The sequence below is a fragment of the Podarcis melisellensis genome (genome assembly GCF_964234715.1).
Source record: "Podarcis melisellensis genome assembly, chromosome: Z".
NCBI classification, from domain to species: Eukaryota; Metazoa; Chordata; class Lepidosauria; order Squamata; family Lacertidae; genus Podarcis; species Podarcis melisellensis.
In genome coordinates this window covers 13,067,375-13,081,714 of record NC_138547.1, presented here as the reverse complement: position 1 = coordinate 13,081,714, position 14,340 = coordinate 13,067,375, and the positions used below count along the sequence as shown (strand labels likewise).

At 47.3% G+C, this 14,340-nt stretch overlaps 1 protein-coding gene across 1 annotated transcript in view; it reads left to right on the top strand.

Annotated features, from left to right (window-relative positions):
* LOC309362373 (FK506-binding protein 15-like) overlaps positions 1–5,036 on the top strand; it is a gene marked incomplete at its 3' end in the record, with an annotated part of 54,321 nt that extends 49,285 nt beyond the window's left edge. The window contains exons 22-24 of the mRNA XM_081898018.1: positions 546–679; positions 1,429–1,530; positions 4,446–5,036. Of these exons, the coding sequence (XP_081754144.1) occupies positions 546–679; positions 1,429–1,530; positions 4,446–5,036 (827 nt within the window). The remainder of the gene's footprint in view (positions 1–545; positions 680–1,428; positions 1,531–4,445) is intronic.
* Between the last annotated feature and the right edge of the window lie 9,304 nt (positions 5,037–14,340).

The following is a 14,340-nucleotide window of genomic DNA, read 5'->3' as shown; positions in this document are numbered from 1 at the left end:
CATTTCTGTGCTGCTTTTCGTTGAAATGAATCTCCAGCTTACAAACAATACCATAATGTAACATAATAGAAAATGGGTTTGTGCAGATTCTGCACCTTCCTTGCCCTGCATGCAAGAGCAGAGCGGTGTAAGAGTGAGAAGAAACATGTGATATGTCTTTAAAGTTACACACTATACAGCATTATCATGCCACTGCAGTCAAGCATGGCTTTCTCCCAAGGAATCCTGGCAAGTGTGGTTCATTCTGGCTGCCAATAGTTGTGTTGAAGTGGAGATCCCTGCTTAAGTGGCCATTTCCAGCATAGTTTAACAGTCTGGGAATTGTAGCTGGAGGTTGTGGCAGACTGGGGTTTCCCACCACCTCTCAGCTCCCTTAAGAGAATGTTCTCAGTTCCCAGAATGTCTTGTGGGGAAGCTGTGAGTGTTTAAAGCATATAGTGCAGATGGCGCTGTACTTAGGCTTAGCTACAGCAGTGGATGGAAACAGGGACATGCACTGTGGCACAGGCTTCATTTGTCACTGGCTCTCTGCCCCACCTCCACAGAACATGAGAACTTGTCTGACTTGAAACGCAGATACCAGGAGGTGAACCTGATTGCGATGCAGTTGGAGGAGAAGGTGGCAGGCCTGGACGCAGAGCTGGCTTATCACCACGTTCAAATTGAGACTCTGGATAAGGTAGTGTCCAGGGGTGACAAAAGTCATCACCCGAGGCCAGAAGTGGCTTCCTGGAAAACTCTCTCTGACCCTTAGGATTATCCCAGTGCCCCCCTCCCCCCCCCCAGCTTTGCACCCTTGACTGTTCTTTGCCTCCCTGGAAGATTATGATAATAATGATGATGATGATGATGAAATAATCTATATCCCGCCCATCTGGCTGGGCTTCTTCTTTCATTCTTAAATGGAGGATTGAAAGGGACAAGTGGGGAAATTAATGTATGTTGCTCCACCTACTTTTACTCCTGGCAGGCGGCCCCCAAGAGGTCAGTCAGTGGAGGCTAGTCTATTAGGCAAACAGGGCACTGCCCTCACCCACCTACCACTGGCTTGCCTTCTTCCTTACAGCCAATCAGGATGTGGCTCTGCCTGTCATTGGGCTCCTTGCCTTCTCCCCCACCCACCTCAATGGGCAGGAGCCACCTGTCCTTGGAACACCTCTGCTCACTTTGCTGGGTTCTCATGTCTGCCGTAGGCCTCTCTGCTTACTGTTTATTACAAGAGCTCCTGAACTGTGGTCACACAATGCAATGCCATCCATCTCTTGGCACGTGGATGCTATCCAGATAATGTATGTTTGTTGTAAAATAAATGAATAAATGAAATCATCACCACATTTGGCTGTCCAGAAGCTCTTGAAAGCTCACTGTCCTTTCTGTTGTTGCTTCCCTGCCTTCTGACTCTTTGGCATCATCCTGCCCCACGTGAAGAAGCTCATGAAGAAGGTGTTCCAGTCCCTGCAGGGCCAGTTCAACTTAGAGGAGTCCTATACCGGCCAGGAGGTCCTGGGTATCGTCCTGAACACCATCAAGGTACAGCCCAGGGCAGATGGATCCTGACACCTGAATAAGATGCAGATTGAGTGAACTGGTCTATCATTTCTCTTCCTTTTTGTATGATTCCAAATGTCATGAGTTTGGGTGCCAGAGTTTTGGGTGCAAGACGCCCATAACTACTGGGTTTAGTAAGTGTTAGAATTTAATCACTGCTTGGAGAGTGAAACTGAAAGTCAGACGCTTAACAGCTGGACTCAGCTTCCTGTGTTGAGGAGATCGCTTGAGAGGTGGGCCATTAGAGAACTAATAATGAAGATGATGATGATGATTATTTTGTTTATACCCAGCCACTCTGGGTGGCTTTCAACACATATATAAAACATAGTCAAACATTAAACATCTTTAAAAAATGGAACACTTCACCAATTTGCAGAGGCCATGCTAACCTCTTTATCAATCCAATTTTAGTATACAGTATGTGCTGCAGACAGAAAGATGGGCCATCAGCAAGACAGACACTCTACCAGCCAGCAGATGGGTGAAGCCCCACCCAGAGCTTTGAAATAGTGAGTTTGAAGAGAGTGCCAGAGTTTTGCTTAGGAGGAAGTTTTAGGATTAAAGTTGGCTAAGGTGAGATCAAAAGAAAAAAGGCTTTCAGTCTGTTAAATGCAGCAAGCTGGAGAGGCAGGATCAGAGCACAATGCAGACTGACAGTTTGAATTAGAGGTTGCAGCAATGGGGAAAACGGGACTCTCTTGGAGTGTATGCTGGGGCCCCCCTCCATTACAGGCTCAGGTGTAAATAAACTATATATCATTATGACACCACAGTCTACACTGTGCCTCATTTCCAAAGGAAACACAGACTAAGTGCCTAGACCAGTGTTTCCCAACCTTTTTTGGGCAAAGGCACACTTGTTTCATGAAAAAAATCTCGAGGCACACCACCATTAGAAAATGTTTAAAAAATTAACTCTGTGCCTGTATTGACTATATATAAAGTAACTCTCTTTAATAGGAATCAAATAAACACAAAGAAAGTATTTTATAATTACTTTATTATGAAATAGTAAGTAAACAGAAATATGAAAAATTATAAAATACTTTATTCATTTACCTTTGAGGTTTGTCTCATGAAAGTTGCCTGTTTCTCCGTGTTTTCACGCAGGCGAACAAAATAGTCCGCATTCTTGTTTTGAAGCGAAGGGTGTTTCGTTTGGAGATGGCGTTTAAGTTTGCTTGGGACCATAGCACTGTTAGCTAGCTTTTCACCACACACCACACACAGTGGAGTTGGTTGGTTTGCATCTCCGGTGAAAGTAAATCCAAATGAAATATAGCTTTCGCTATATTGCCTTGTGCCGGAGAATTTGCTTGAGCTAACCATCTTTGCTTTCTTTTCATGCCCACTCATACTTGGGCTCTCATCTGGCTCCAAATTTTGTTCAGAGTCCAGTTCTTTTCTTTTCAAAAACTTTTCCATCACTGCAGTATCCGGCCATCCAATTGCCACTGACAAACGGATACAGACCCCTTTTTTTTCCAGCACAGCTCGCACAAATGTACACGGAACACCCTTTTCGAATTAAAACACACAGTCTCACGAGAGCAAGGAGCAGCGATTTTATATTTTACAAAAAGAAGTCGCTAGTCCTCATGGTGACAGGGTGGAAAATATTTAAAAGCAGAACCACCTTGAGGAAGGTGGAGCCATATCACATCCGGGCAGGAGGCCTAAATTGGTGGAACGCTCAGGCCCCGCTTATTCAAAGAGGACACCAGGCAACGTCTCAGGGTATTAAGAACCCTGAGCTAGATTAATGTCCCCAAACGTCATGGTTTGTGCCAACCTACTGACACTCCACAAAGCTTCTTAACCATGTTTGTATGAAAAAAAAATGGGGTGCTGCGGCTCTCCCAACCCACTAACTACCAGCACGCTTCAACACAATGCCGCGCGCGGCAAGAGCCCAGGCTTTCTGATCCAAGCCGCTTTCCTTAGCGCTTCCGGGCAAAGCCGAGCACATGCTACGAAGCGCCCACACGTGTACGAAAAGTCCTGGCTCAGCCGCGAGTTGGCGCAGGCAGATGCCGTCCTGGAGGCAAAAGCCGTCACATGGGGATTTTCTTCCTCCCTCCTTTAAATTTGGAACGTACGGCGCGCGCTCCCTTCACGCCTAGGGGGATTCCCCCCTCCCCTTCCCGCTCTCTCTCTCTCCCTCCCTCCTTTGGCGCGCGCTCCCTTCACGCCTAGGGGGATTCCCCCCTCCCCTTCCCGCTCTCTCTCTCTCCCTCCCTCCTTTGGCGCGCGCTCCCTTCACGCCTAGGGGGATTCCCCCCTCCCCTTCCCGCTCTCTCTCTCTCCCTCCCTCCTTTGGCGCGCGCTCCCTTCACGCCTAGGGGGATTCCCCCCTCCCCTTCCCGCTCTCTCTCTCTCCCTCCCTCCTTTTCTCCACCCACACGCCTCCCTTTACGGCTGCTCTGCGCGTGCGCGTTGCTGCGACGCTCTTCCAGTCTTTCCCTGCACCGTGGGAGGTAAGTGCTGGCTCCTGACGCGGGTGCGTGCGGCGCCCCCTCCCCCCCGACCGCCTTCCTCCCACGGCACACCAGGCAACGTCTCACGGCACACTAGTGTGCCACGGAACACTGGTTGGGAAACACTGGCCTAGACCCCTGGAATCTTGCACCGGTCAGAGATTGGGGTGGCATTTAGCCCCATATTACTAATCATGGGAGTGGCAAAGAGGGTGAAGCCCAGCTCTCTAGAAATAACAGGTTATATCTAAGGTACTACAAAGTGAAAGTCACTTAGCTGTGCCTGTATGGCTGAGTAGGGATTCAAACCCTGGTCTCCTGAGTCCTGGCTAGAGACCAACCATTACACAGTACTTGCATCAGGGGCTGCAGTCTTTTTTGTGGCAAATAATCCCCCCTCCCCTCTACTTGTTCCAGACAACAACTCTGCAGCTGCTGGAGGAGCAATGGGGGAGCAGCAGCACCGAGGAGGAAGGACCAAGTGCCGCACCCCTTTATGGGGATCCCCACAGCAACTCTCTCCGAGAACCAGCACCAGTGGCATCCCCTGCTCCTTTGGCTAATCTCAAAGAAAGCTCAAGCAGTCCGCCATTCACCGCTCTCGAAGGAGCCCAAGACAGACTGCTTTTTGCTCATTCTTCGGAAGCACCGGTTGAACAAACTCGTGCAGCCTCTGCTCAAACTGCAAGGCCGCCTCTCAGGCTCTCCGCCAGTATTGAGAAGGAGAGGCCAAGCACTCAGGGTGAAATGGACACAAAAGACACCACCATTCTGGCACCTCCAAATCCAGCGGCGGATGAGACGGCACCTGCAATGGAGGGGCCCACAAGGGATCCAGAGGGCAAGGAGGAGAGTGGGGCAAGTCAGCACACCACTGGCCCCACTTCTCAAGCTGCTGTAGCCGACAAGCAGCAGGACTTGGCGGATTCCAGGTCTGTGCCAGGGCAGGAGGGGGACGGGAACTGTACCTATGATGGGTCTTATGGTACTCAGTGCCTTGTGTTCTGATCTGGGGCTGATCTGCATGGAGATGGAGTTTTTCTGTGAGCCTCCCCAGATTTCTCATTTGGGCTGAGGTCGTCTTGACGTGGTTTTTGAGACTGCTGGCAGGAAGAGGGGTGACACACTCTATCTCTCGGTAGCAAATGTCAATTTGGGACTTTGTTTGGCTTCAAAGAACTGACTATTTAATTCACCACTGCCAAACACACCTGTACCCTACACACTTTTGACCCAGCTGCTGCTGGGAGTAGCAGTGGGTATCACCTTGAACAGCTCCTCCCTGTGGAAACCAAACGTAACCTATTGCCATAGCTCACCTCCAGTTCTGAACCTTGACAAAACTGGATCTTGAAAATAATAATAAAGTGCACTTAAAATAAATTAACCCTGTTGCCTCAGTTCTTTCACTTTAGCAAGAAGGGGAGGGGTATTTGCATGATTACGTATGCCAAAAACCCACTCACCATTTATAGGGCACCTTAGGTACTTCACATACATACACCTGATACGGTAAGAATTAACACCAGTCCTGTGAGGGAGGCCAGTATTAGTAATCTCTTCGTATTGCAGATGGGGAGGCTGAAACAGAGAGTGGCTTGCCCAAAGGTTGAATGGTGAACTCAGGATATGCAGAAAGCGGTGCCTTGGTCCTCATCTTGACTTGGAGGCCGTCAATGTAGCACCTGCAATGCAGGAAGCCATGGCCACTGCATTCTCCCCCACAATCCAGCCTCTGCATAAAGATTTCCCGGGAAGGAGAGCCCACCCTATCCTGAGGCAGGTAGTCCCACCACTGAACAGCTAATACAACTTGAAGATTCTCCCAGTTGAGCTGTAAGCTGTCTGCTACCTCTGATCGCTGGCTCTAGTCTTTCCTACTAGAACAACCAGAACCAATCTGCTGCAGCTTCTGTGATTGAAGGGGAAGCTCTGGCTCCCAGGGGCCACCTGCAGCCCTCCTCCTGATCCCCTTGAATCTCCTCAGTACACCCCCCTCACTGGCTCTACTTCATACATTCACTGAGCTGGGATTTTGTTTGCCAGCCTGGAATGAGGCCTGATGTTTAGATAGATTCCACAAAGCAGCTTTTACAGCATGTGATAGATTACATAAAATGCAAAAGTGAACACTTTTTATTTATTACATTACAGTTCTATCTCACCTTCCAAAGGAGCCCAGTACAGCAGACAACAAAGCAATAAACTGACACACAAAAATTTAGAACACCTAAAAACATTTTTTTTGTATTAGCCACCTCTCCTCAAGATATCAACAGGAGTGTTGCAGTACCTCCTGGAATGCTGATGATCAGGGAGGCAGGCAAACCTCACACTGGGGATAGAGCAATTTTGTGGAGCCCCTTTCCTGAAATTAAGGAGTCCGTAAGAACTGGCCTGACACACCCCTGTAGTCACAACCTGCATTTAAAGCACTCTGATGCAGCAACAGTTATTTCTGGGCACTGTAGGAGACCCGTTGTTCTGTTCACAGTGCAACAGTGGGCAGAGTTCCCTGTGAAAAAGGGGTTTGTTGCAAAACAGCCAGGCAATTGAAACTCTTTAAGGGTTCTCCTAACTGCTTCCTGTGGGAATGGGTACCATAGTTTAAGGATGTGCTGTGTAAAGTAGTACTTTCTTTTGTATGTATTGAATCTGTTGACATTTGGCTTTATTGGGTGCCTATGACTTCTAGTATTATGAGACAGGGAGAAAAATTTTGTCGATCTTACTTGCCTTTTCCCTACATGAAAAACTTGCAAATGCTGCAACTTTTAATGGCAGTTTCCAGTTCCTCCCTTCAGCTGTTCATTAGGGCTTGCAAACCCTGGTACCATACATATACCTAGACAGATGGTCAGAAAGCTATAGGTCAAGAGATCATTGCAGGGATGAAATGGCCTCTCCTATCAAATGCTGCCATAGGCTACACTCAACCTGGGCTTGTCACATCACCAAAACACCAAGCCTGGGCAGGAGTTGCTTGATTACAAAGCCGGTTCCCTCTCCTGCTGTTTAGAATCTGGACCCAGATCACCTTTTCTTGTTCGCTATGCTGTATCTTGGAATTGGGGCCAGCCCAAGACATTTTGGCATCTGAAGCGAACCACAAATAGTGCCACCCCCTGGCCAGGGAAGAAGGGGTGAGTGAAGTTCTGCATCAGGAATAAGAAGTGGAATAAAGATCTACCTTTGGGACAAGTGAGGGAATCAAAGCAATCTTACCCAACTGCTGAAGCAGGACTCAAAGGCCATCATGGGCAGGAAAGGGACACTTTCTGAATCACGTTGGCTGGGTGCAGAGTGCAGGAGACCCCAGAGAGCAGGAAGGAGTGAGCCATAGCTGTTGCTCTCACCACAGCAGCAGCAGTGGGAGATGCATTCCTTGAAGGCTGAATCTGCTGCCTCTGTGGATCCTGACGCCCTAAGCAGTTGCCTCACTTTGCCTCCTGGGCAAACCAGCACTGTTTGGAATGTCCAGGATTATGATGCTGCCGATTCACTCAATATTTTCCCTCAATAGCTGTCTGTCTTTGCTTCTTGGTAGATGAAAGCAAAGCACTTTGGAAGCCAGCTGGGCTCTTTACAATATGCCTTGTATGACCCATGCAGCTAGATCAAAGCTGGGTTTGCTGGCAGCACCTTGGTGCCATTGCAAAGAAAGTCTGCAATCCTAAGCGTACTGTCAGCACCTAATGCATGGTAAACCAACAGGGCTTGTTTTGAGTAAAACCATTAGGGACGGGGCTGCTGGATAAAACTTCTCTAAACCCCTAAATAATTCTAAACCACAATCCTAAGAAAGCATTGGATTAAAAAAAAAGAAATGTTGCTGGAAAGCTGCATACAGATGCCTAAATTACTATTGTTATTTTTATTAATTAAATGTATCCCTCTCCTTTTGGCAACTCAGAGCAGCTTAGAGAATGACTTGCATAAAAACCCTATACAGTACGTCTGTTAAAACCAGGGGGGAAAGAAAAATACAGTACATTAAAGCATCAAGCCATTGATAGTTAAAAGCCAAAGGCCTGGTTAAAAAGGAATGTTTTTGCCTGGCACCTGAAGAGATGTAAATATGGTACCATGCAGGCATCTCTGGGGAGAATTGTCTCTGGGTACCAAGACCCACAAAGTGCCTCTTCCTCTTGGCAGAGAACATGTCTTTCCCAGGCTGCCTTCCCAGCCTCCCTACTTGAAGAAGACCAGCGCAAAGAAGACTGAGACAATGAGGAGAATGATGGTCACGGCGAAGCAAAGCCTCAAGTTCTCCACAGACGCAGGAGCCTCAGAGTCTCGGGAGGAGGCTCTGTGGGGAAGCTCTACCAAGACAGGGTTCTGCACTTCCTGCACATGGAACCAACTCTGGAAGCCCGGCCCTGAATGGAAACCCGTTGCTGGATACACCGGCACAATGCCACTGACATTGAAGACAGGAGAGCCGGTCCGGTAGTTTAACTCCATGTCCAGAGTCAGGACTGAGTCACTTAGAGGCAGGTCCAAGGCACCCGGGGAGTCTTTGCTGTCTCCCAGTTCCTCTCTGTCCTCCAACTTCCACTCTCTCTGAGGAGATATCTCACGCAGAAGGGCTTCATCGTTCCTCAAGGCCTGGAGCCCTGCTTCTGGCACAAGGGTCACCATGCGGCAAAATGGGCAGACCACGAAGGAGAAGGCCATGTTCTGGCAAACCAGTTTCCTCAGGCAGGCTAGGCAGAGCGAGTGGCAGCACCACAGCAACTTTGGCACTTGCCCACTCGAAGCCTCCTTGTAGGCCTCGTAGCAAATCCCACATTCTACCATACGTGCTTCTGGCCGCAAATCAATGGCAGGAAGCAAAAGCGCCATCTCCTCTCTTTTCTACTGCCTTTGAGATGGTTTCTTTGCCAGCTCCCCTGCTTCAGGATTCTGACTGAGAACCCCAAGACCACAAAGCCAGAGACCCCTGAGACTCAGGAGCCCTCTGCCTGTCTATCAGCTCAAATAGTTCGGAATCCAGGGACAGACTCCTTCCAGGTGGCTTTCAAAGACTTCTGACCCAGCTAAATACCAAGGGCAGTGCCCCAGTGTGCTAATTGAGGGCTGCTGGCTGGCAGATAAGGGCGGGATCTTTGTATTCCAAAGCGACACCAAGGCTGAACTTTAATCCTTAATTGATGACTTGTTAACAGAAAGCGGCTTGTTTTGTTTGTGAAGGGATCTCTCTCCATGGAGCTGGGGTGGGGTCAGTGCTGGGAACTGGCTGTGAGGCATGCCAGCCTAGGAATATCATTCATTGCTGTTGTAAACCAAAATTGCCCTTTCCCCTTATGGGGTAATCCAAGAGCCCATATAGAGTCCTTACATAGGTTCCCTATTGGTAGGAGAAAATAACAGAGGCCAACCAGAGAATATTGAGAAGCAAAGCAGCTAGTAAGCTTGATCTTTATTGGTCTGTTGCAACAGGGTGCTCCCCTCACCTGCAGGAGAGAGGAGGAACTCAGAACAATGGCACGCAAGGCCTTATAAAGACTTTTGAAATTGCCACCCTGTAGATCCAGACCACCCCCAAAAACATCATACATACATCACAGAAGGGGTGTAACCTAAGACCACCCCTCAGATACATCATACCTACATCACAAAAAGGTGGTCTAAAACATAAAATTTAAATGTTGTTTTTCTCCTGTCCTTGTTTATCTCCTGTCTGGCAGGTTACTTGATTGGATTGCCTGGGGAGCCTGGCCATTCTTTTGTAATAATAATAATAATAATAATAATAATAATAATAATAATAATAATAATTTATTTATTTATACCCCGCCCTCCCCAGCCAAGGCCGGGCTCAGAGCGGCTTACAAGCAATAATAAAAACAAGATGAATTATTACAACTTAAAAACAAAAATAAAATACAACATTAAAATAATGGAACATTAAAATATTAAAATGTAGCCTCATCGCAGGAGGAGAAGGAAAAGAAAGGGGAAAAAAAGAGAGGGAGGGAATCAAATTGGCTCCAAGCCAAAGGCCAGGCGTGCTAAATACTTAGTTCCTGGGCCATGCCACAGGCTCACACCCTATTCATATCTTAAATGTGCCCTTAAGACAGGATTTGTGAGGAAAGAGACAATGGGGAGGTTTCCCACTTTGACCTTGTAAAGAAAACATTCACTCAGTTTAGGAATCAAAATGGTTCCAGGTGGTCTTCCTGTGCTGATCTATGTACGTGCTTGGTTGGTACACTTATGAACATTACCATATATCTAAGACCATAAAATTCCTATCACATTGCTTCACAGATTTAAAAAAACACGAGCATGCTACTTCCTTCAACCACATGCCCTCCAACATTTCTCCGATGAAAATAGGGACTTCCCATTCCATAATGATAATTTTACTATTTATACCCCACACATCTTACTGGGTTGCCCCAGCCACTCTGGACAGCTTCCAACATATATAAAAGCATCATAAAACATTAAACAAACTTCCCTATACAGGATAGCCTTCAGATGGCTCAGGGGTCGGATAACTCCATCCCCTCCAACATTTCTCCAATGCAAATAGGGGTGTCCTAAGGAAAAGTGGGACATTCCAAGATCAAATCAGAAAACTTCTCTAAATCAGGAACGTTCTGTGGGATGTGAAACACATAGCAGTCAAGTACAACATTCCTAGAATGAACATGCTTTGTTGTTGTTGTTTAGTCATTTAGTCGTGTCCGACTCTTCGTGACCCCATGGACCAGAGCACGCCAGGCACTCCTGTCTTCCACTGTCTCCCGCAGTTTGGTCAGGCTCATGTTTGTAGCTTCGAGAACACTGTCCAACCATCTCATCCTCTGTCGTCCCCTTCTTCTTGTGCCCTCAATCTTTCCCAACATCAGGGTCTTTTCCAGGGAGTCTTCTCTTCTCATGAGGTGGCCAAAGTATTGGAGCCTCAGCTTCACGATCTGTCCTTCCAGTGAGCTCTCAGGGCTAATTTCCTTAAGAATGGATGCGTTTGATCTTCTTGCAGTCCATGGGACTCTCAAGAGTCTCCTCCAGCACCATAATTCAAAAGCATCAATTCTTCGGCGATCAGCCTTCTTGATGGTCCAGCTCTCACTTCCATACATCACTACTGGGAAAACCATGGCTTTAACTATACGGACCTTTGTTGGCAAGGTGATGTCTCTGCTTTTTAAGATGCTGTCTAGGTTTGCCATCGCCTTTCTCCCAAGGAGCAGGCATCTTTTAATTTCATGACTGCTGTCACCATCTGCAGTGATCATGGAGCCCAAGAAAGTAAAATCTCTCACTGCCTCCATTTCTTCCCCTTCTATTTACCAGGAGGTGATGGGACCAGTGACCATGATCTTCGTTTTTTTTATGTTGAGCTGCAGACCATATTTTGCGCTCTCCTCTTTCACCCTCATTAAAAGATTCTTTAATTCCTCCTCACTTTCTGCCATCAAGGTTGTGTCATCTGCATATCTGAGGTTGTTGATATTTCTTCCGGCAAGCTTAATTCCGGCTTGGGATTCATCCAGCCCAGCCTTTCACATGATGAATTCAGCATATAAGTTAAATAAGCAGGGAGACAATATACAGCCTTGCCGTACTCCTTTCCCAAGCCAGGAGAAAACTTCCTGTTTCCTCCTGAGCTGGGACAAACTTCCTCTGCATGTGACTAGAGGTGAGCGTAGCCTAACCTGGACAGGGAAACACACCTCCTTCTGCTGCTGCTTCTCCATTTTTGTTTCTCTACGTGCGAGCAGAAGTGACTGCTTGTCACTTGGGACTAACTCCCTTATTGGATAGTTACACACACACACACACACACACACACATATATACTTTTGTAACCTAAGTCTGCCTTCAGGGATCCAACTGTGAACTGAACTGAATGAGTTAACTACTGTGAACTGAATGAGTAAACTACTTTAATAATATTGTTGTGTCTATTCTTTTTAAGAGGGACAATAAGGGATCTTACCAGGAATCTTATATAGAGAGGCTCAGACGAGCTTGCAATAAGCAAACTGCTATGTGTTTAAAGTGGAATGTTTAAACTTTGCTAAAATATAGAACTTGCTAACGCAAGTTAGGAAGGATATAATTAAACAATATATCCTCTCCTACATCCCTGAACATTCCCACACATTCCTGGTAAATATGGACACTTGGAGGTTCTGCAACCAGTACTATTTTTCTAGAAAAAGATGTGCCAGAACTCACCGTGAACACCTCCCTCATTCTCTTAGGATGGCAATGGTACCCAGAGGCAGAGCTAGCTGCTCCAGCACCTGGAGCGGTGCACATGTTGTGCACCCTGGAGCAGGGCTAGCCGCCCACTGGGATGGAGCGAAGCATCCCAGGGAGGCGATGCAGAGATGTCACCCCCCCCCCCTCAGGGGTGACCATAGCTGTCAACTTTTCCCTTTTTAAAAGGGAAATCCTATTCAGAATAATAGGATTTCCCTTAAAAAAATGGAAATGTTGACAGCTATGGGGATGACTCCTGGGGCAAGCCACACCCACTGCACCCCCCTTCCTCTGCCAGTGATAGCGCCCACCTGAGATGTGCTGGAACTGAATTCCAGCAAGTTCCAGGTGAAAAAAGCCCTGCTTCCAACATTATAATTATTGTACAAAAGAGCTTCACAGCTTCTATCTCTCTCTTTCACACACCCCACCTGTCACACACTCCAAACTTACATATTAGCAAAGGCTATTCACCAGGGTTGTCAGTTCTGACCCTTCCATTTCAGGTGTAACAGGGAGTCCTTGGAACACCCCACAATCACCTAACCTTGATTCCCATAGGTTCAGGTTGAGCGTCACAAGCAAGAGACTTTACCCAGGTGATAGAAACAAAACAGCAGCCAGCAGGCTTGATCTTTCTTGTTGCAACAAGACTTCCCACTGCCACAAAGTCAAAGCAGCCAGAAGCCCCCATCAATGGTTACATCTGTATTTTAAAGTTTCCCATAATACATCTCAGGATGCATCATCAAGACATCATAGATCTGTCACAGAAAAGGTGTGGTCTCAGGTAGAACCTGAGATCCAGGCATACCCCTGTCATGCAAATATAGTCTTTGACACTTACTCCCATCCCAGTACAAAGGAAAGTATTTACCCCTCCTTGGTCCCTGAGTCAAATCAAATACACCCCTCTGTCTTGTCCAGCTTCATCGCACTATAGGATGGATAGGCATTGTGATTGAGGTGGTTGGATATCATTGGCCCATGACTCCTTGGGAAGGCCCTGCAGAGGTGTCTGTACATCTCGGGAATTGTGGTGGGCTCACTCACCCCTCCCCTTATACCTCACTTCCCTGGGTCCTAAATGCCATTGGAACGGAGAAGACTCATACAATGAGTGATTTCATATGAATTTCTAAAGTTTTCCCATTGAGCCAGTGCATAAATACATTTATCAGTGAATCTCTACATTTGGTATTGACACTTTTCCTGTTTTCCTTTGATGGAGACCTGGGGCTCAGTGGGGAGTATCTCACCCCCCTTCCAATTTCCCACTAACACAGGGCCCAAACCTGAGATGCAAAGGCAGTCCCCAGTCATGAGGTGTGCCCTGGAGATGGAGGTCAATTGAGAGAGGAGAGCAGAGGAAGGCAGGTGGGGACAGGCTGAGAGCAGTCTGAGGTTGGTGGGGCAGTGTGCCATTCGGCCTCATGAACCAGTTTCAACTGCTGGAAAGTTAAATCACATCGACTGGGCACAAGCAACGAGGAGCATTCCAGGCAAAATAAGACACACCCCTTAAATAAGCATTATTCTTTTGTGGCTGACAGGAGGACCTTTTCCAGCTGCAACTGTTGTACTCAGTGGCTTGGCTGGAGGACAACTTTAGCATCTTTGTGTAAACAGCAGTGAGGAGCTGAGGCAAAGGGCAGTTGGTGGTGCTTGGCACCTGAAAAAAAGAGGACAGTCCAGCTTCCCAACCAAGCGTGAAAAACTGGGAGAATGTGGTCAAGCAACTTTGAGGCAGCTTCCCAACCCCTTCTTTCCTGCTCCCAAAAGCTGGGAGTCAAGATTTAACAGCTTTTAAATGGAATTGACAAGACACTGCCTTTTTCTGCCATCTATTAATTCCAACTCTGGGGAGTCCAACTCTCCCTCCCACCGACCCCCACACTTTTTCTATGTCATGCTGGAGGAATATGTTGACCTGACTGATATTTTGGGAAATGGTTTGCCCATTTGCCCTCTATACAATTGGACAATTCTCCATCCATAATACCAAACTTGGCATGAGTGTTCCCAGGGCGGGGCGGCAGACCTTATTGCTGTTTGTATGTTGGGTGCCATTTTGAATCAAGATGGCAGA